General features: G+C 38.2%; 4 protein-coding genes across 4 annotated transcripts; 2 read left to right on the top strand and 2 right to left on the bottom strand.

Moving 5' to 3' along the window:
* Positions 1 to 1061: 1061 nt before the first annotated feature.
* LOC118267510 (ADP-dependent glucokinase) lies at positions 1062 to 3619 on the top strand. The gene is made up of 3 exons (XM_035581549.2): positions 1062 to 1601; positions 1826 to 2271; positions 2374 to 3619. Exons 1-3 carry the CDS (start codon positions 1267 to 1269, stop codon positions 3063 to 3065), a joined length of 1473 nt encoding a protein of 490 aa, XP_035437442.1. The 5' UTR covers positions 1062 to 1266; the 3' UTR covers positions 3066 to 3619.
* Positions 3608 to 5190, bottom strand: LOC118267511 (nuclear nucleic acid-binding protein C1D). The gene has a single exon (XM_035581551.2). It carries the CDS (start codon positions 5009 to 5011, stop codon positions 4574 to 4576), a length of 438 nt encoding a protein of 145 aa, XP_035437444.1. The 5' UTR covers positions 5012 to 5190; the 3' UTR covers positions 3608 to 4573.
* A 1116-nt stretch (positions 5191 to 6306) lies between these two features.
* On the bottom strand, positions 6307 to 10003 carry LOC118267453 (26S proteasome non-ATPase regulatory subunit 1). Its single transcript, XM_035581459.2, has 2 exons — positions 9346 to 10003; positions 6307 to 8970 (listed from the first exon to the last, which is right to left on the bottom strand). The coding sequence occupies exons 1-2, from the start codon at positions 9863 to 9865 to the stop codon at positions 6485 to 6487; spliced, it is 3006 nt and encodes a 1001-aa protein (XP_035437352.1). The 5' UTR covers positions 9866 to 10003; the 3' UTR covers positions 6307 to 6484.
* Positions 10004 to 10457: 454 nt separating this feature from the next.
* Positions 10458 to 20622, top strand: LOC118267585 (signal recognition particle receptor subunit alpha homolog). Its single transcript, XM_035581655.2, has 10 exons — positions 10458 to 10659; positions 11136 to 11388; positions 11779 to 11895; positions 12581 to 12716; positions 13945 to 14089; positions 14635 to 14767; positions 15361 to 15503; positions 18181 to 18336; positions 19177 to 19384; positions 19750 to 20622. The coding sequence occupies exons 1-10, from the start codon at positions 10543 to 10545 to the stop codon at positions 20178 to 20180; spliced, it is 1839 nt and encodes a 612-aa protein (XP_035437548.2). The 5' UTR covers positions 10458 to 10542; the 3' UTR covers positions 20181 to 20622.
* The last annotated feature ends 346 nt before the right edge of the window (positions 20623 to 20968 follow it).

Genomic DNA, 20968 nt, shown 5'->3' with positions numbered 1-20968 from the left:
ATACGGCGTGTTTTTTGGCTTTCGAAAACATTTTCGAGATATCGAACTCCTTGGATCGCGTACTCTTTAATGAAGTAGGTAGGTACTTGCATACCAACACTGCATTTGGCTATCAAGTCAAATGTTTAAAGTGTTAAAACAATATTGATGTCACAAGCCCTGGAACTTCTTCAGGAGGTACGTGTTAAGATTAAAGTCTTATCGTGGTTACCATCGGAGATTTGTTTGCAGATATTTTTTCCGTCTTCAGCAATGCTCGTACGTCGTACGGGAATGCAAACAACGTTTTTGAATTAACGCTATCTTTGTGAATTTTGGTAAATTAAATTAGTATTTGCTGAAAGGCCCTGAGTATAAAACATATTTTTGTTAATTTAGGGTAGGCCTAGCTTTTTAGGGAGAATGACTAGGAAATGTGGGATTTTTACCTCACTAAAACCACCCCGGTGGCCACCTTCAGCACCGATAAGGGGCACTGAGTCCTCTAACTAGACCTGTTAGGCACATCCCTAGGGAGACGTGCGTCTCCCGTAAGCCTCGCTGTGCAAAGTACGTGTCCACTGTGCTAGCGCAGTCCCCGCACCACACAGATTGTATCCCTCCAGTTAGCCGGCTCATCTATGCCGCAGCATGGCTCTTCAATGATAAGGTGAGGCGAGGACAATGATTTTTGTTAATTATATTATACCTACATAATTACTTATTTTGTTTCTTAATGTTAAGATCTTAAAAGAAACACTTTTTTATAGAATAGGGTGGAGGGATATAAGAATAAAGGTGTTACAAAATAATCTTTCTATTTTTAGTATTTTTTAAATTTTATCAATTAGTCTATACCAGATAAATGTGATTAATTGAAAAAAAAAACTGCTATGCAAGGAATACATTTTCTATTCGATGATTATATTGATAATAAAAATTTCGACTAAGAATACCAATAATCAACAATACGCACAAAAGCCGTGGTGTACCGTGTAACAGCGTGTAACCCAACGTCATTTATTTACTTGCTGACACAGCTGACAGTACTACACTCAGCTGTCAAATTGTCAAACCAGCTGTCAAAGAGTCAAGTCATAACTTTGTCATTCAACGTCACCTGTGGTGTATTTCATTATCAATATTTAAATAGGTCATAAATAATTAAATACTTAAATGCCTGTAATAAAACGATGAGGTGACGTGGTTCTCCCAAAATTCTAATCACTTATGCATTCCAATCACTAAGTTATACATACAATATAGATAATATTTGGAGTTGGAACGATGGCTGGTGTTCCGGTGAAATGCGGTACGATTGTATCGTTCTGCTTCGTGCTGTACGCTGTTTATTACCGTAAAAATGATCTTGGAGATGTGCGGCTGTCTCCTGTGAAGGATCATTTGCTATATTTGGAGAGTGAGAACAAAGTCGGCGAGGGAAAACTGCAACCGAAAGTAGCGCTTGGCTATGGCGCGTGTCACGATCTGTTTGTTAACGCTACTTTGTTATTGGACCACAAGGAGCTGAAAGGAAACCCCGAACATTTCAATGAGATCTCAAACAAGGAAGAGTTCCTCAAAAGTTTCGCCTATTTCTTCAAACATGGCGCAGCCGCCGAGTAAGTTATCTGAAATTTTAATTACCATTACATGTATGTTTAAAAATTAATGTAATAGTTTACACTGATAACAAAGTACATTTTGAGATAATTTAGTCATTAATGCAATTAGCATTAGGTTAAATTTGTTGTAAAAGAACTTCTACTCTTAGGTTGGCCTTTATGATAAGAAAATACATTTTCCTGTCAACATAATGTAATAAAATTATTATTAATGTTTTCAGACGGTTTGTGTCCAATAGCAAGTTGTATGATGAATTAATAGAACAAGCTTTGAAACTGCCTGACTCAAGATGGTCTATTGGGGGCAACGCTCCATTGATGGCCAAAAGGTTCTACATCGAGGGGTGGAAGGTGCTATTTGCAGCAAAAATGAGCAATAAGTTGAAGCAATACATTCCGAAAGATATCCAGATAGTTGGTGGGGAGGAGAATGAGGAAGTTAGGGATGATGTCCACATGATTCTAGAGTACAAGACCGATGAGACATTCGGTACTCTGAAGGCGCCCAGAGCAAACAGATACATTGTACATAATGATGAGAACAATCCACTGCTGAGCTCCCTGGAGAAGTTCGATGAACATTTGCCAGGGTTTGGCCCAAACTTACTAGTCATTAGTGGACTGCAGATGATGGATAACTATCCATTTAAAAGTGGAGATGGGAAAGGTAAGCTGTCTTTAGTGATGCGCGATTAGTTCTACATTCATTTGGCTTAGGTTGTAGTAATTGCTTAGTAAAGGAATTAATATAATATTTGATTGTTCACAGACTTGAGAGCTGAAAGACTGGATCTAGTCAAGAAACAAATTTTATCACAACCACTGTCTACACTGACCCACTTTGAGATGGCTAGTTATGTGGACTTGGAGCTTCTGAAACATCTCACTACCAAAATACTACCATTTGTAGACTCAGTGGGTATGAATGAGCAAGAATTAACAAATCTATACAGTGTCTTAGAATATGGAGAAGTCAGTGTTGTTGCTGACTCCAACCCAAGAGTAGCAACAGCATTAGATCAAATGCGCAAAACATTTTTGTTGATAAGACGGCAGAATGAACTGTATCAGAGTAAAAGAAAGCTAACCCGCATCCATGTACATACTTTAGCTTACCAAGCTATAATGACAGTTAAAAACTCAAATTGGAAGCGAACAGAGGCTGCAGCTGCTAAAGCATCGCTGACTGCACACAGATATGTCTGCAACAGTCAAGATATTGCCTTGGATAAATGTAAACTGTTACTGGATGACAGTTTCTCCACAACCACAGACAATGACAACACAAGTAGGGTGTTCTTTGAACCTACTAAACCAGTCTCATGTTGGGACGAGGAAATAAACGGGGAGAATGTTGACATTTGTGTGGCTCCTGTACTTATTTGCACTGAGGCACAGCTCACCGCTGGTGCTGGTGACAATATCTCCGCTGCGGGCTTGGTACTTCAAGTAGAAAAATAAACATGCCACTACAATTGCCTTATAGTTGTTGATCAACATCACTTATTCATTCCATTTGTAAATGTGTTATGTATTTGGTGCCATTATTTCAGGATGATCTTATTTAATAATATACTATTTTTATTGCTTAATCAATATGACTAGAATTTAATGATTTATTTATTATAATTTATTAAATTTTACCATTTTATTCAATGGACAGAAGTACATGTAAGACTGGTGGATAAATTATTTATTTTACATAAAATGTATGTAATTTATTTTGTTTGTGCTTTTATAAAATAATCAGAAGTTGTCATGAGCATAAGAACAAGAATATTTTTGTTTCACACATAATTTTTATCATTCCGAACTAAACATAAGTTATATTTTTCTACTTTTTTTAATTTAAATAAAATGTTTAAATGTGATTTCTTGCAATACTTAATAAATTCCTTTTAGATAAGATTGAGAATACAATTACTGTAGAACATATTTGACATTCCTAAATTATATTTGGCTAAGTAGAGGATCTGGTGTTAGTTGTTGTTTGAATAAAAGCCTTTTTTGATAAATGGTAGTTTATTTTATTTAATCAAAACTTATGTACACATTATATACATATTGTAATAGGTTACGAATAATTTATTGTAGATAATAAGGTAAAACATGGAAAATAAATTACAAACAAACTAACCTACCATCATGGTACCTTATGGTGGCAAATATATGGCAGGAGAGAATGGAATTAGTAGAAAAAAATGTGTTACTGAAGGAATTAATGTGATGAAGGTAAGAAATAAAGGTACCTAGATGACTAACAAGTGAATAGTTGGGTATGTATAAATGTATACTACTACTAATGACAGCAATATCAATCAGATCTAAGACTAATTTTAAAGTGAAGTAGTTATACAATAGTAATACATGGATATCAAGTAATATAACATTACAAAATGCTTAATTGTAGGACACACACATATTTCGATTTTTTCTGTTAACCGATTAATGTTAGCTTTATAAACCTGGATACTAAACACTAAGATAACATTTATATTTCTACTTTTATAATGATTTTGGCTTAAAATTTAAAATAACATAGGCATTATTGGTTACACAAGAAAACTTTTGTGTTGGCACACTTTGGAAGGCACCTCTAACAAATAAATAAAATAACAAAGATTTGGTCAGTGTTTGCACACATGTTAGGGAAACTTATACAAATAGTAACACTAGTTTCTAGACACAGTACAAAGACAAAATGTTAATTTTATAGAGCTACCTAACAATAGAAATAATTATAATAATGGAGTGGGTACAATATAATACCTAGTCATACAAAGATTTGGATAACACATGATTATTTCTTGAGATATAGGATTACTTTATGGATATGTAAGGACAGCTTATGTCTACTTTGAAAAGTTTGCATAATCTGGTGAAATTTCTTCATGTCTTGAGATGGTATGGTTGCATATCATACAAATCTTATTCAGTCTTGATAATTTTGAATTTAGAGAGAGCATGGTTTACTCATCATTATCCTCGAACTTAGTTTTCTTATTTGGGGGTCCCTTGGCTGTGCCTTTGTATGGGTCATAGAGCCCGCTCTTGATGAACCGCTTGGCTGCTTCTATGTCGACTGATGGCCTTTTCTCACGGTCTTTGACTTCCTGCCATTTTAACATGGCAGCTTTTATTCGCTGCAGTTCATCTTTAATTGGATGACTCGTTGGGTCCACGCCTTGTATCCTCAAATGGATCCAGTGCAAAGAATTTAAAGTGAATGCTAGGAACAAATCGAGTTCAATTTGTGCTGGCAATATTAATTTGTCGTATTGCTGCTTAAGCGGTAACAATTGATCCAATACCTGTTGTACTTCCATTAAATTCTCCTTGAGAGCTTCGCAATTGTTAACGAAGTTTTGATTCGATGATAATTCGCCGTATTTCAAATCCCAATCCATGTTTGTCGATTGCAGTTGTATATTGCAATTAAATCAGATGTAGCGTTATAGCTGGTACACAATCGTACGGCCAGAAATACACCACGTTTTTAGTCTAATCTAATTTATAACCTGACCCTGAATTCTCAAAATATAAATTGAAAAATGACCGACACAAATTGACAGTAATGAAAGATGTCTGTCAATGTCACAATTAAATGAACCAGATAAAATAATTCACAATATATAGCATGGTTTACCACGACTTACAACTAACAAGGTGATTATGCTTTAAAACGATAAAAGAATACAAATAGTGATGGAACGCTACGTTAACAATGAGACAACCTCACACACTATAAATATAAAAAAATCCCACACGGCTCACAATTTAGTCCATGGTTATCGACCATAAAATAGCTTGTCTATACAGGGTGGCCACTCTATATAATCATAAAAATAAATGCATAGGGCACCAAAGTCGCTCACATTGCAATCCCTACAGCGCGACTATAGTTCACTATAGTAATATTGATACTAGCAGTATATAATGTATAGTCTATGATACTAGCGCATTATTTTATACTAAAAGTAATCGTGAATCATCTATAACATTTTTAGTAGTGAAAAATTTACCGGCCACTTTCAAGTTATTATTGTCTAGCTCGTACTAATAAACATCATTTATATATTTAGTGTAGGTCATTTTCAATGTTATAAGCTTCTTAAACATTAGTTTCATGAATATAGACCATAGGTACCTATTATTTCTGCTGGGAAAAACAGTCCATCTGCCTATTTATACATGCTATTATTATTCCCTGACAAAGAAGTCTGCGCCGTAGACAGAGAATAGGATGCTCAGTATACGCAATGCGCAGACCCCCTCTGTTTCATATTTTGCAAGAAGGGGGAGAACAAATGCTTTTTGCCCTCTCTTTATGGTTTAAGTACTAAACCTGTTTGCAAAGCTGCAAAAGAAATGAACTTGTTTTTGTTATTACATACCATTCCTTATTACATGTCATTCCTTGCAACACCTTTTCTTATTTTTTACTTTTTAATATTTATTAATCATGCACAGATCATTGTACAATCCCAAACTAAAGAGCTAATTATTAAATAAAATCAAAAATGCTTGATGACCCTAAAGCTACTTGCTCCTCAAGACTGGGAACCACGACATTGGCCTTTTTCAACGTCCAACGTCATTCAATGACTCGTAATCATGCAACATTAATGAGAACAAAGAGATGGGGCATTGTCCTATCTCCGAAGTGTAGATGTTTACTAATCTTATAAAAATAAAAAACAAATTATTTAATTAGGTACATTTATTTATTCGTGAAACACAATAATAATTTCCTGTTAGTAGTAATCATGTACTTCAACATTTTAATCTAGATCATAACTTGTTCAATATATTGAAATGTTTAATTATCGTCCTATTACTATAGAGCATCATCGTGAGATGAATTAGCTGAAGAGACAATATCAATCATCCAAGTACTCAAATGGTTCTGGGGGCTCTGGCTCCTTTTCTTCTTCCGTCTTTGGGCCAAACGCGGCCACAGGCTCGACCAGAACCTGTTCTCCATCACCAGAGTGGTTTAACATGACAATACCTCCAATAGTAACATCTTTCAATGGGGTAAACCCAGTACCCTCTACTGGAGTCAGGTTCTTTAGTTGCTGCCTCATTACCCTCGCAGGGTTGTTCAAGATTTCAAAGGTTGGCTCTGGCTCTTTCTTTTCCTTTGTCTCCTTTTCTTCACCTTCCTTCTCTTCTTTCTTGACTTCCTTGGAGGAGCCAGCAGCAGCAGCATCCTTGTCCGATTTTCCATGGACAGTTATGTTAGGATTTGGTGATTTTGATGGCTTCTTCTCTTCTTCATCAACATCCATTTTAGACGTCGAGGAAGAAGTCATGCTGCTTGCAGAGCCTTCAGTTCCGTGAGCTCGCCTGCGAGCTTTTGCTGCGGCAATACTCAAGACAGCAGTGGTAACTCTTTCTCTTTCCTCTCGTTTCTTTTCTTCCAAAGGAGCCGGGTAAGCATATAGAGAAGGTTTTGAGTTTGACTTAAAGTCCATCTGGGGCATCTTCAAATCCGAGTTGAGAGCAATCAGACAAGTGGGGGTGAAAGCTAAGGATAGGCAGTGAGCCAGAGGGAACCAGTACCAATACTGGGTGAAGACTAACATGCCAACCACAGCAAGCATGTTCATGTGACCAGTCCTGTTTTGCAGAGATACCGTTACATTGCGGCCACCAGCATCGATTATGCCTTGAGCCAAGATAGCTCCGAATTTAGCCATCACATCTTCATGTTTGTTGGAGATAACTTGTGCGTAAAGTTGACGGAAGTATGTGACTTTTGGACATAGGGCTTCAGTTTGTTGAATAAGAATCATAGCAGAAGCGATTAAGGCGCCTTGCCTCACAAAGTTGACGGGGTCAAACTTTACCATAGGCTCCAATAGGCCAATAGCCTCACGGTTGCCAGTTCCGGCGCAAGCTATACCCAAAGCCATGGCCGCGCCATAACGGACGTGAGGATTGTATGATTCAGCTAACAGAGATACAACTGATGGGCATTGCTCAGGTGTTCTAAACAGGAGGAAGCCGAGAGCCGTGACGGCAGCGCGACGTACGTCATCATTTACGTCAGAAACGGCTACGTGAAGGAGCGTACGGATGGAGTCATTGTTTCCAGTGCCGCAGTAAGCAGTAGCGATAGTGTAACAACCAGCGCGACGCAGTAGAGGATCTTTGTCTCTCAGCAACTGTTGTACAAGGGCATCAGCCTCCTCAAGACGCCCGTACATCGTGAAAGCTATACCGACAGCCAATCCTCTCAATATTTTCTCATGCTGAGTTTCTTGAGCATAGGCAACCATATCTTCAATGGCTGCAGCATGCCTGGAACCCAACATGACCATTCCCATGGCTATACCAGCTGCTTCACCTGTGACTGCATCATCTTGATACAAATTGAACTTGAGTTGTTCATAGACATCTTGTCTGTGTGTACCCATAGCAGCCAGACCAAGGCCAAGACAACCACCATGTCGCACCATCTCATTCTGAGCATCTTTTAATTGAGTTAAAAGATAGTCAATGATATTAGCACCATGGTTGGCATGAATTAAACCCAAAGCATACAGGCCACCACCTTCGGAGTAACCTGATGATGGTCCGGCTTCCTTTGGCAAATATGATTGCATGAGAGCTAGAGACTCATTTTCATGACCTCTATGAATTACTCCAAGGGAGGCTGTTACTGTCAGTTTAGCCCAATTTGTGGCTCTTGCAAGCCATTCTAAGTTATCCCTCAAGAACTGGTCACTGGTAGTTCCTGAGTGCATGAAGGCATTGGCTATAACAGTAGCAGTGTGACAAATAGACACCCTAATTGCATCTTTTGTGTTTTTCAAGATAAGCAAGTCGGCATGATTAGACCTAATTAAGAATTGTAGTTGTAACCCTATAGATACTTCACCTCCTAGAATTGAAATTAATTTTTCTACCCGTTTCTGGTGTTCTTTTTCTTCATCATTCAGACTTTCTATATCCCTCTCTGGTTTCTTAGCTTCTTCAGCTGGTTGGTCAACCTCCATGCTTGCTTCAGGGAATGGGCCTCCTTGTGGTTGAGGCTTGCCACCAAGAGCACTGGGGATGGGTGCTGTAGTTCTTAGAGCCTGTAGTACTCTACCAAGGAACTGTTGTGTGGCTGAGTCGTATAAGTCAAAGGCAATTTGGTATGCCATGAGGACAGACTCTTGAGGTCCATGACTTAGTTTGTCAAGGATTTCTGCAACAGAGAGGGGATCTTCCAGGAAGATGAGGCACTGGCACATGTTGACATAGTCTGGGATGTTGAGACCTCTGTAGAGACCTACCAAGGACCTGAGGACAGTGCTACGGAAGCCTCTGTTTTGCAGAAGGCTCATAGCAACTGTGAAAGCATACTGAAGCATACCTGGAAATAAAAATTGAAATAGTTAGTACAAAGAACAATTTATATATTAGTACAAACTATACACTTGCAATTTGAGCATGACATTACAATGAGTTGCACAAATATTTTTTCTGAATAAAACTTAAATTGATCATCTTAATTTTGGTTAAAATTTTGTAACTATACAATTGAAAAGGGTTTGTAAAACATGATTTACTCTCACAGAGTATTAATATCACAGTGGTAGCCACTATTGACCCCCAATGACTCATGAATTTTTACCGAACAGATTAGTAAACAATACAAGCAACAACATAGAAAAAATAAATAGGCATTGTGAACTGAATTTTACAGAAAACAAAGGCATTATGAACATTGTTTACAAAAGTAACTCACCAGCAACATCATCAGATTTCATGATGGATTCCTCAAAAATGTCCATGCGACGGGTTTCCAGCGCCAACCCCAGTGCCTGCCTATACTGTCCATCATCAAGGCATCGTTGGAACATTCGGTTCACGATGGCTTCTAACCTGGGATCTATCGCTCCTGCATCGCTGTCCACGAACAGAGCCTTCCTTTTGTAGGTATAGAAATCGATCGCCTTAGCAATAGTTGTGTCGACATATTCATTTCTTGCATTCACATCGAACAAATCACCAGCGCCCAGCGCATACGTCAATGAATCTTCAAACGCTCCCAAGTGGTAATACACCTTACTTGCCACCAAAGCTGCTAGCTGATGCTGGGAGAACACTTTATCTTCATGCAAGATTTCAATCTTTTCAATAGATTCAGATATTTCAGGCCAAAATTCATCGACGATATTGTCCAACCTTTTCAATGCAAACTCTTTAACTTCAGACATCGGCTCATCCAGCAGGGATATAATCCCCGCCGCTGATGTTATATTCATCTTGTTGTTTGTTAACTTATAATTCACCAGCACAAAACTTTAGCAACGATTTCTTGATTATTAATCGGCAATTTTTGATACGAGCTACGAGCACAAATAATACGATGATTTGACAAATTTCTTTTATCCATAGACTATAGACATTAATAGACAATGAGTTGTTTAGATTTCTTTCATTGTTTGGTTTGGTCATAGAGAGGATTTCATTATTTTCAGGATATTTAAATAAAATAAATTAAAATATTAAGGTTGATAAAATATCGTTTAAAACAGCTAGTAATTAAAAAACAGATAGAATTACGTTTTTTTATTTTTTTACATTAAAAATCTTATTTTTATCAAATAAAGTAAGGTGCGTTTTGAAACTTAGTATATAGCAGTGAAGGAAAAATAACAAAAATTTCATTAAATATTTTTTGTAATACAATAATTTTATGGCTTTTCAGTTTCTCTTTTTTTAAGTTAAACTTTTTCTCAATATTTTGTACATGTTTTTCTCCAAAATTCCTGAATTTCTCAAGTTTAATTCTGACAACCTTTAAAAATAATTTTCGTTCAGAATTCAGAATCAACCAGATTGTGAGTTGTCAATTTTCTGTCATACACATTCCTACGTCGTGCGAACGAAACATCTGTAAAGTGACTTTCTGTGTGAATAATTCAAATAATTCTTCAAAATGTTAGATTTATTCAGCATCTTTAGTAAAGGAGGAATAGTGCTGTGGTGTTTCCAGAGCACAAGCGAAATTTTTTCGCCATCTGTGAACGCTTTAATTCGTAGTGTGATATTACAAGTAAGTAGTTTCGCAAGTTGGGAAACCCGTAGTGAATTGTGGCTTAATCTAATTAGTATTCACTGTCTGGATGATTTACATATGCTAAGCTTTAAGTTATGAATTAACGTGGTCCTCTATTTTACGCATTTACTTGGTCTGTTTCCAATAATGTCCTTGGCTTATTTATATTGCGTTCTTTCAATGTTATCATAGTCTTTATAGCCTTATCTAGAACATACCTTGTGAATGTACCATATGTTATAAATATAGACTTGTTTACTGTACAATAGGCTTCAATAAAGCTTGTCATATGTTGTATAATATATACTATCCTTACTCACAGGCCAGGATCTTAAACCTATAGAAGTTTGAAATTATAGTAATTGGATTATTAAATTTAAATGTGTGATGGAATGTTATATATGTAGTCACAACATGAGGGAATTCTAGTATAGAGTCAAGGTTATTTAAAGAGACAATATTTTCTTTTTCAGGAGCGTTCAGGCAACAATACATTCAGCCATAATGCCTTATCACTGCAATACAAACTCGACAATGAGTTTGAGCTGGTGTTTGTGGTGGCGTACCAGCGCATCCTGCAGTTATCATATGTGGATAAGTTCCTCAATGATGTCCACCTGGAGTTTAGGGACAAGTATAAGAATGAGCTGCAAGGAGGCCACCATATAATGGACTTTGACTTTAAAACTTCTTTTGAGAAGGTGTTACGGGATTGTGAGAAATGGGGTAAGGGAATTTAAACATTTATAGTAATACAATAAAAGTACTAACTTTACGTTCAAGGATAGCTTATTTAAACTGTCAAAAATTGACAATCTTTTATAAAGCAGAAAACTAAAGCATTATTTTTGTTGGTTCAGAATTTATCGTTTCATGTTACTAATGCACTATTTAGGTCATTGTTATGCATTGAACTTCATTTAATATGAATTAAATCTTCCACCAATTATATTACAAGGACACACACTCAAAGTTCTAGATTTATTCATTTGGTCTTCAGCATGATTCTTAACATTTTCAGCTTAGAACAAGGCCTTGTATAATTATTATGAATAGATTTATCTTATTCTTACAGAATATCTGTTCATATTAACAAGAATTAATTTTAATTTACAGCTAAATCGCAAGCTAAGATTCCAAAACAAATGAGAACATTTGAAGACTCGCAGAAGTCCAAAAAGACTGTTGCTTCAATGATTGAACGCAGGGGAGAAGATAAGGGGAAGAAATCTGGTAAGTTTTATTCATTTCCCTTTTATTTTACACACTAGAGTACTACTATATTACGGCTATCTGCACCAGTCTTTAAATAATTGACTAGCTGACTCCTTGGTGCCACGCAACATGTAACGGGCTTGATTCCCACACATAATAACTTGTTCTGTGATACACATGTTTTTTCGAGTCTGTGTGTCATATGTAAGAGAACTTGTATGTTTGTAATCGCACCCATGACACAGGAGAGAACCCTAATGTCGGCAATGTTTAAAAAACTTATTGATTTGCTTAATGCAACTAGATTGTGAAAAAAAAAACAACTTGTAAGATATTATTTTGCAATCAGAATGACTAGTTGTTTGTCACTTGTTATCATTGTGTATCTAAGTAATCTTATTAGAGTAAATTGGCTTATCTCCTAGCTGGCCTGCTTGTGGCTTTCTAAGTGGCACAAAATATGGATTTATTTTTTATTCAAGGCAAATATGTGCTAGAAATATGAAATTATGATTTATGGAATGAATACTTTGAAATAGATTTTAGATAGTTTTCTTTATACTGACATGTTATCTACTTTTTATAATATGATAACTGATCACCTTATATATAAACTAGTAAAAATACATTTTCTTAACAAACTACCACACACAATACTCTCAATATATTTAAAAATTACGACAATAATGATGTTTGGTTTCAGTAAAAATAGTAGAATCTAAGAACCTAACCAATGGCAAGGTGGAGGAGTCTCCGGACCAGGAAGATGATGTGATTGCCATGAACAGAGCCAAGATGGCGCAGAAACTGGCCTCCAAGGGCAAGAAGGAGCTGCCCAAGTAAGTAACTTTATTACATAAACTGTAGAGTTGAAGGGTTTATGAAATTAGTAAAACATAATGAATTATTACTCATTCAATATTTTTAGTAAACAAAATTGTTAGCTATTTAAGTGATTATTTGTTACTTATCTATTCTGAAATGAAGATAAAACAAAAACTTGTAACAAAAGTAACAAGTGAAAAAACAAAGATACAGATGTGGAGTGAATAATGTTCTAACATGTATTCTATTCACCCACCCTTGAATATTTTACTGTACATATTTAACGTTTGACGTAACTGGCGAAAGTAGGTACCATTAACTGTACATTTGTCTAATTCTATTACTACTCAATACACAGTGTAGGAAAGGCACAATGATGTTTATCAAACCCATAATACTGGTTATTATTGTACACTGTAGAGACATATAACTTGAACAGTTACTTATATTTGATTATGTGTCTTGTGACAAACAGGATAATGTTCATTTTTCCTGTTTGTATGAAACTTGTTTTATTTATTAAACCTACTTCTTATGTGACGTCAGTGTAGTGTCTTATTCGTCCTTTGGCATTAAAGATGTTTGAATTAAATTGTACCTATACAATATTTTGTTTGGGTATCTGAGTATCGCTTTTGTAATTTTCAAATTAAATAAACACAGAATTATTTTTATTGAACTTAGTAGTTCCTAGTCCAATAGCAACTCGATGATGGGAATGATCACGCAAACGCCGCATTAAAAAAAAATCAGTAATTTTTTTTAATATCTCAAAACGCTCAATTGACGTTATTACAACCTGATAGTTAACTGGTGTAAATATACTATCTTGATTTAACACACAAAAATGACTGCCCTCGTGGTCTAAACACATCAACTAGGGCTAATATTTACGAAGAACGAGGTATTTACTATATTAAACTAAGTTTATTTAAGTGTGGGAGAGCCATGCTTCGGCACGAATGGGTCGGCTCGACCAGAGTGATACCACGGCCTCACAGAAAACCGATGTAAAACAACGCTTGCGTTGTGTGAGTGGGGTTACTGGAGGCCCAATTACCCCTCCCAATCTTCCCAATCCACGATTCCCCGATAACCCCCGAAAAGGCAACGCACTTGTAACGCCTCTGGTGTTTACCATCAGGTGATACGTGAGCTTGTTTACTAAAATATGGCGTGTTTAATAATAAAAAAAAACTTTGAATAAGATCTAATAATAAATGTTTGATGTGTTATCACCAGGAAATCTCCAAAGAGTCCTAAGGTGGAGCGCGTGAAGCAGCCCCGCGTGTGGGAGCTGGGCGGCGGCACACGGGACCTGCCCTCGCTCGACTTCAGCACCGATAAACCAGAGGACGCCGACAACCAGATCACGCCTGATACTCAGGTACATTCATTGATAAATAGAACAGTCTAACATACATACATACCCCTCACGGGGATTAATCCCGTGACGATAGGGATAGGTATGTATGTAGCACATTATAACACGTAAGATGCCATTTAATTGATAAACAGTCTAAGGAATTATTTAATACTGTTCTTACCTTACGGAGAGAAATAAGAGTAATTAGAATTATGATGACTGGCAATCTATTTTGTATTGCTGTCTTCTAATCTATGATAACATTTCTACAAAAAATAATACATTAATATTTTTTATTTGAATCCACTTCAGTAAGGACTAAGAATAAGTTTCTATTAATTGTTTCATTCTCTCTTTGAATCATTGTACAAAAATTCGGCATTTCTTTTCAGAGTAGTCTGTTAGGAAATGGCGACCTCACCTAGTTTTTATTTTGCGTAATTTAAACGTGTAACAGTGCTCTTTTGTAGCCTATTTGCAAAAATAAATTAATTCATCCAATTTCAATCAAGATGGTACCAATATCAGCAAAATATTTATTACATTATTTATATGTGGCAATACAGCTAGTGGGTCAGATGGCGGGCGCTATCCGCGACCTGGAGGTGGAGTCGGACGAGAGCAGCAGTGAGGAGGAAGAGGAGAGACCCGCGCAGGCCGCGCAGAAGAAATCAGGCGGCATGTTCAGCATTTTCAAGGGTGAGATTTTGTTAAAATAGTTGATATATAGGTAGGTCACCTAAAATTGTTGGAAATATTCATAGAAAAAGTCGGAAAAAGGAAGAGATTTATTTAATTCAATGATCTTTAAGCCTCGCCTGCTCACTACTTAAAATTACGGCTAAAAATCTTTATTCCTTGATTTTGTACGGGATGGCCCTCTACGATTTTTAAGCGTACTTATTTAAGTCTATACCACAGTTATTATGAATTAATTTCATAATTATAATCTAGTTAGATTATAATAATCCTTTTGTATGACGTTTAAACGCGCGGGAAATTGTCGAGCTGTCATTGTCATATTTCCATCTTCCATTATACGGCCAGGTACTTTTTACTCTATGGTAATGTACGGACGCACGAAAGTTTCACCCAACGATTTTCCTGAACGTTATGTGTGTGAGTGACTATAAATAAAAATGTCCAAACAGCTAGACCAAAAATAACTCAAAACTCAAACTCTAGTGTTTCTGTTTATTACGCTCACGCGTACGCAGCGCAATAGACAAAGCGTTGCTCTACGTTTGTTATTTTTTTCTACAATAATAATACGAAGATGCTCTGGCTTCCAGGGCTGGTGGGGTCTAAGGCTCTGACGAAGGAGTCGATGCGTCCAGTGCTGGACAAACTTCAGGACCATCTGATTGGAAAGAACGTCGCGGCTGACATAGCTACCAAGCTTTGTGACTCTGTTGCTACTAAACTTGAAGGAAGGGTGAGTCTAGAGTACCTATTAATGTGTTTGTGTGTTTCATCAAATGAACTGTCCATGTCACTTTCTGTATTCAATATTTACTTATGAGATACAGCATATAAGTGTCCAATGTCATGTTTAGTCTATCTACAAAATGCCTTTGGGACATTTTGTAGTCTAGTCTAGTTTTTAGGTCGTATGTTTTTAGATCTACGCGGCCTACTAATCAAATCGTTCTTTTATTTCGTACAGAAATAAATTTTATTGCTATAGTATAGACCAATCAATGGAGGTCAGTTTTATTTTGTGTTAATGTAATTTCGTTTTGTCGATCTTCGATTTTTCTCTGCCTACCTTTATATTTCGGATATCTAAACAACATTTTAAATGCCAATGGGAAAATAATGCGTATAGCTTTTAGTAGTAGTTTTAGTTTTAACTAGACTTCACTCGCATAATTACGGACGTTGTGACTTTATTTTCTAAAATAAAAGTAGCCTAAGTTACTCTTTAGTACATCAACTGCCAATAAAAGTCCCGTCAAAATCGGTCAAGCCATTTCAGAGATTAGCCAGAACAAACAGACAGACAGACAAAAATGGTTTTATTTTGGTATATGTATCGTATTCATATTTTATGCTGTACTTAAAAGCTGTTATATCAATATTACAAACACTACACTTTTATTTATCACAGTATAATATGTACTGTTATTGTCTTACAATTTCATTGCAAGGAGAAAATTGTCTGTCAGTAAAGGATCACCTCAGGTTTTTGAACATTGATCTAATTTCTAGTAAGTGCATTGGTGATTTGCCAAAACTCTCCAGTCATGTCGAATCGCTGTTTCGTTTCACTCGCGAATACCATTGCTAGTTGATCTGACGTTGTGTGATGTATACTTCCTGAAAACACATTTATTGCCGATTTTAATGACATTCCGCATACATACAATAACAACGGTTTGGTCCGCGTGGTCAAAACCATCTTAAACCTCGTCAGAAATCACACTATTTATTCAAACATTCGATGTGTGGCACGGAGTCTGGAATTGTGCCCAATATAGGTTCAACCCCATGTAATAACTTTTTTTTTTTTTTTTTTTCAGGGGGGAAAATCATCCAATGACTTCTCTCGCCAGGGCAAAGCGAGAGGGAGTGTCAGACTCTTACTGACTAAAAACCACCCCGTTCCTTCTCCTGCTTGTCAAGCCGGAGCCCCGGTAAACCCGCTAGGTAGTCCGCAGCTCCGGATTAAGCATCAGCCCTATTGGGCCCCATCTGTGGTGGTCTGATGGCTCTTTGAGGCGCGCGCGGAACGCGACGCGCCGCACGCACGGGTCTGGTTCTGGTCGGGCGGCGAGCTACCCTTGCTCACCGTCCGCAGACCCGCACTTACGGTGGCCGGAGATCGTCTCGCGATCCCCGACGCCCGGAGTGTCTCTCGCGACGGCTGGGGCGTGAGAAGATTCGTTCTCTCATGTTCCTCACCTCCTCCTTAGCTAGCATTATGCCTCGCAGAAGGAGGAGACGGCATCCCAGTCCCCCTCGCTCCGCACCATGGTCTGAACCAATGCCGGACGCGAGAGGTCGCCGTCGCCGACCACATCCCTGAGGACACGGCGGTGCTCAGCCCATGCAGGGCACACCGCCACCGTATGCTCCACCGTATCCTCCGGGCGGTCCGCACAGTGATGACACCCGGGCGTTTCCTCCCGCCCAATCAGAAACAGGAACCTACCGAAACTTCCATGTCCGGTAAGCACCTGCGTCAGGCGGTAGGTGAGGACGCCGTGGCGCCTCTCTAGCCACTCCTCAAAGAGGGGACTTACCGCTGCAATGACAGCGAGCCCAGCCCTCGGTTGCGACAGTCGTTGCTGCCATTCCACCATGAGATCACGCCGGAACTCGTCCCGCCACGCACTAATCTGGCGCGGCAGCGGAGTTTCGCCCCGGCGACGCGCGTCGGCGTGCAAACTAAAGACGCGCGCAAGCACCTTTGCCTCCAGATCCCATGGTGGCAATCCGGCAAGGAGGTTCGCCGCTTCCCCGGAGATCGTACGATATCCACGGATTATTCGGATGGCCATGACCCTCTGGGACGTAAGTAGCGCCCGAGCTGGCCGCCGCATCAGACTCGGGGCCCATACAGGGGCGCCGTAGAGGGCCATGGACCGCACGATCCCATGTAATAACTTGGGATACTTATTACACAAATGGTGAAAAAGATGGTGCAGATTGTATAGCGGCATTACGTGCCGTAACGTACACTTTTGTCTACCCCTTCGGGGATAAAAAGGGGATAAAACTTAGATACATAGAGACTGACAACAGGCTTTGTTGTATACTATGTAGTGATGAAGTAGTTACAATATTCATTCAGTAAGCCCCGGCCGCACTAAGACCGGAACTGCGGTAATTTTAAAACTGTGACTCACAGAGTGGAATCTTGTTATTTGTTCGTATGTTTTTCTCCTGTGTCGTGGTCGTGGGTGTGTTTACAAACATACCAGTTCACATACACATGATTCCCAGATCCGAAACAACAATTTGTGAATCACACAAAGAGTTGCTCCGTGCGGGAATAGAACCCGCTACACGTTGCACGGCAGCCGTTTGCCCAGCCACCGCGCTAACCGTGCAGTCAATTGGTGAATATATGAAAGCTAGTATTAAATATATTATTTACCTTGTACCAGGTGCTGGGTACATTCGACAGCGTGGCCAAGACAGTGAAGGCGACGCTGACGGAGTCGCTGGTGCAGATCCTGTCTCCGAAGCGCCGCGTGGACATCCTGCGCGACTGCATGCACGCCAAGCAGCAAGGGAGACCATACGTTGCTGCTTTTTGTGGGGTATGTATTCAATTATTATTTTTTTGAGGGTGGAAAATCATCTAATGACTTTTTCATTGTTGGGCGAGGCAACAGGGTGTCAGACTCTTACTGACTAAAAACCACCCGTTCCAACTCCTACTTTTCAAACCGGTGTCCGTAGCTCCGTATATGATAAATAGTTTAATGTTATGATTTCTTTATCGGTTTATATGATAATGTGTTCTTTAGTTAATATGTTAATTGTGAACTTCAAGATTCGATAAATATTTAGTCTTATCGGAACTTCGTGGCTGTTGTATTCACAACTGCTAGATCAAAACAGTTCATGATAAAGGCCTCTATAGAATTGTACATTACATTAAATCTATTTATATGCAGTATATTTCGGAATGCTTTCAACATCATCACAGTTGATGTCTAAAGTCGTAAATAATACATAAAACACTACTAGATCAAGTACAAAATATTATATATTGTACAAGTAGTATAATATATACAATATATGTATCTCACAAGGTCGTTGGCCGAATAATTCGATAAGACTGCGACGTTGCCGGACAAGGGGTCTCGGGGTCGATTTCAGGGTCGGGCAAATTATTACTGGGCTCTTTTCGGTTTTTCGAAAATTTCTCAGTGGTAGCACGGAGTCTGAAATTGTGTTCAGTATATGACAAAAGGATCACCCTCTATTACATGGGCCGTATAACACAAATAGTAAAAAGTGAGTGTACATTGTATAGCGGCATTACGTGCCGTAATGTGCACCTCTTCGGGGATAAAAAGGCGTGACGTTGTGTGTTATTGTAATTGTATTAAAAACTTCGAACTATTTAATAAGTCCTTTAATTATGTTCACAGGTAAACGGCGTGGGCAAGTCGACAAACTTGGCGAAGATATGTTTCTGGTTGATAGAGAACGACATGTCGGTGCTGATCGCGGCGTGCGACACGTTCCGCGCCGGCGCCGTCGAACAACTGCGCACGCACACAAGACATCTCAACGCGCTGCATCCCGAGACCAAGCACAATGGGCGGAAGATGGTGCATCTCTATGAGAAGGGATATGGTATGGACTAGTTTTATATTATGTTTTAATGTTGCAGTATTTTCCTGTTAGGCGGATATTTGTATGGGTTATTTATGAAAGTTAAAATGTATGGTGGTTAATGAAGCCTTGCTTTGTTATGGAAAATTCAGAATTACTTGATATAAAGTTACTTTCATTGATGAAAAAATAATATGGTTTTTCGCTTTTATGTAACTTTTATTTGCGCTTAGTTTTATCAACTTAACTTTAGCGAAGGTAGTGTCATCACATTACTATCAAGTCATAAAATCAAACAGATTAAAAAGTTGTTGACTGTACTTACTGGTCATATTTTATTTTACGAGGAAACTACAATTACCTAATATTATCCCATCCATCCCCAGGCAAGGACGCGGCCGGCATAGCAATGGAAGCCATCCGTTACGCGACAGACTCGAAGATCGACGTGGTCCTCATAGACACGGCCGGCAGAATGCAAGACAACGAGCCTCTCATGCGGGCTCTGGCCAAGCTCATCAAAGTGAACGAGCCAGACATGGTACTCTTTGTAGGAGAAGCTCTCGTAGGCAACGAAGCCGTCGACCAACTTGTCAAGTTCAACCAGGCCTTGGCTGACCATAGTTCCTCGTCGAACCCTCACGTGATCGACGGTATTGTGCTGACCAAGTTCGATACTATTGATGATAAGGTCGGCGCTGCGATATCTATGACGTACATCACTGGCCAACCGATCGTGTTTGTCGGTACTGGGCAGACGTATACTGATCTTAAAGCTCTGAATGCTAACGCCGTGGTACACGCGCTTATGAAGTGAATGTGTGGGAGTAGCGGGAGTGTAGCTGCGTGTGTTGTCTGTCTTTAAAGACTATCACTGTCATAGTTTGAGTGTTTCTTTCTGTTGATTACATACAATATTGATCAAAATAAATGAAATAGAAGACTTTTTACGGAATGATTAAGTAATATGTAATAATTATGTAATATCTGCAAACAATGATGTTTATAATACACTAAAATGGATTAAAAGATATGTTGATTTTAAATCGTATTTGTGTCGTTATGATTACTGATATATTTAAAGTGCTACAAGTACTTGGAATAGTCTCGAACCGACATACATTATAAGATGAGTGGAGTCAGCACACGTAGCTACGTAGACAGATATATTTGCAATGTAACGTAACGATTGGTGATCATTTACAACCTGCGTTCAACCATTGTTGTGGTGTGTTCACAAATAAATGTTTATTTTCTTATTGTTTTGTTTTTATTCGGGTTTTGTTACAGGGTTGAGGTGGACATTGCTGGTTCATGGTTTATTGTGATCATAGAACATTTAAATGTAACATAATTGCGTGTTTCCTACTATATGCTAGTATATTTCAGTTTAATCGTTTTTCTAAAGACATTCAATCATTTATGAGATTACTAGACATGACTTACATATAATTTTTTTTATACTTATGATACCTAGCGAAAAGGACAGTTAATATCTACATTCCTTTTATATTATTTTCTTTGAATATCTATAGGTTTATTTTCAATAGTCAACAATAATTCGTGACCAGCAGTGTCCATCTATATTAATTTTTATTTTGATAT

Source organism: Spodoptera frugiperda, chromosome 6 (assembly GCF_023101765.2).
Source record: "Spodoptera frugiperda isolate SF20-4 chromosome 6, AGI-APGP_CSIRO_Sfru_2.0, whole genome shotgun sequence".
NCBI classification, from domain to species: Eukaryota; Metazoa; Arthropoda; class Insecta; order Lepidoptera; family Noctuidae; genus Spodoptera; species Spodoptera frugiperda.
The sequence above is the reverse complement of the archived record's forward strand: the minus strand, read 5'-3'. Positions and strand labels throughout refer to the sequence as shown.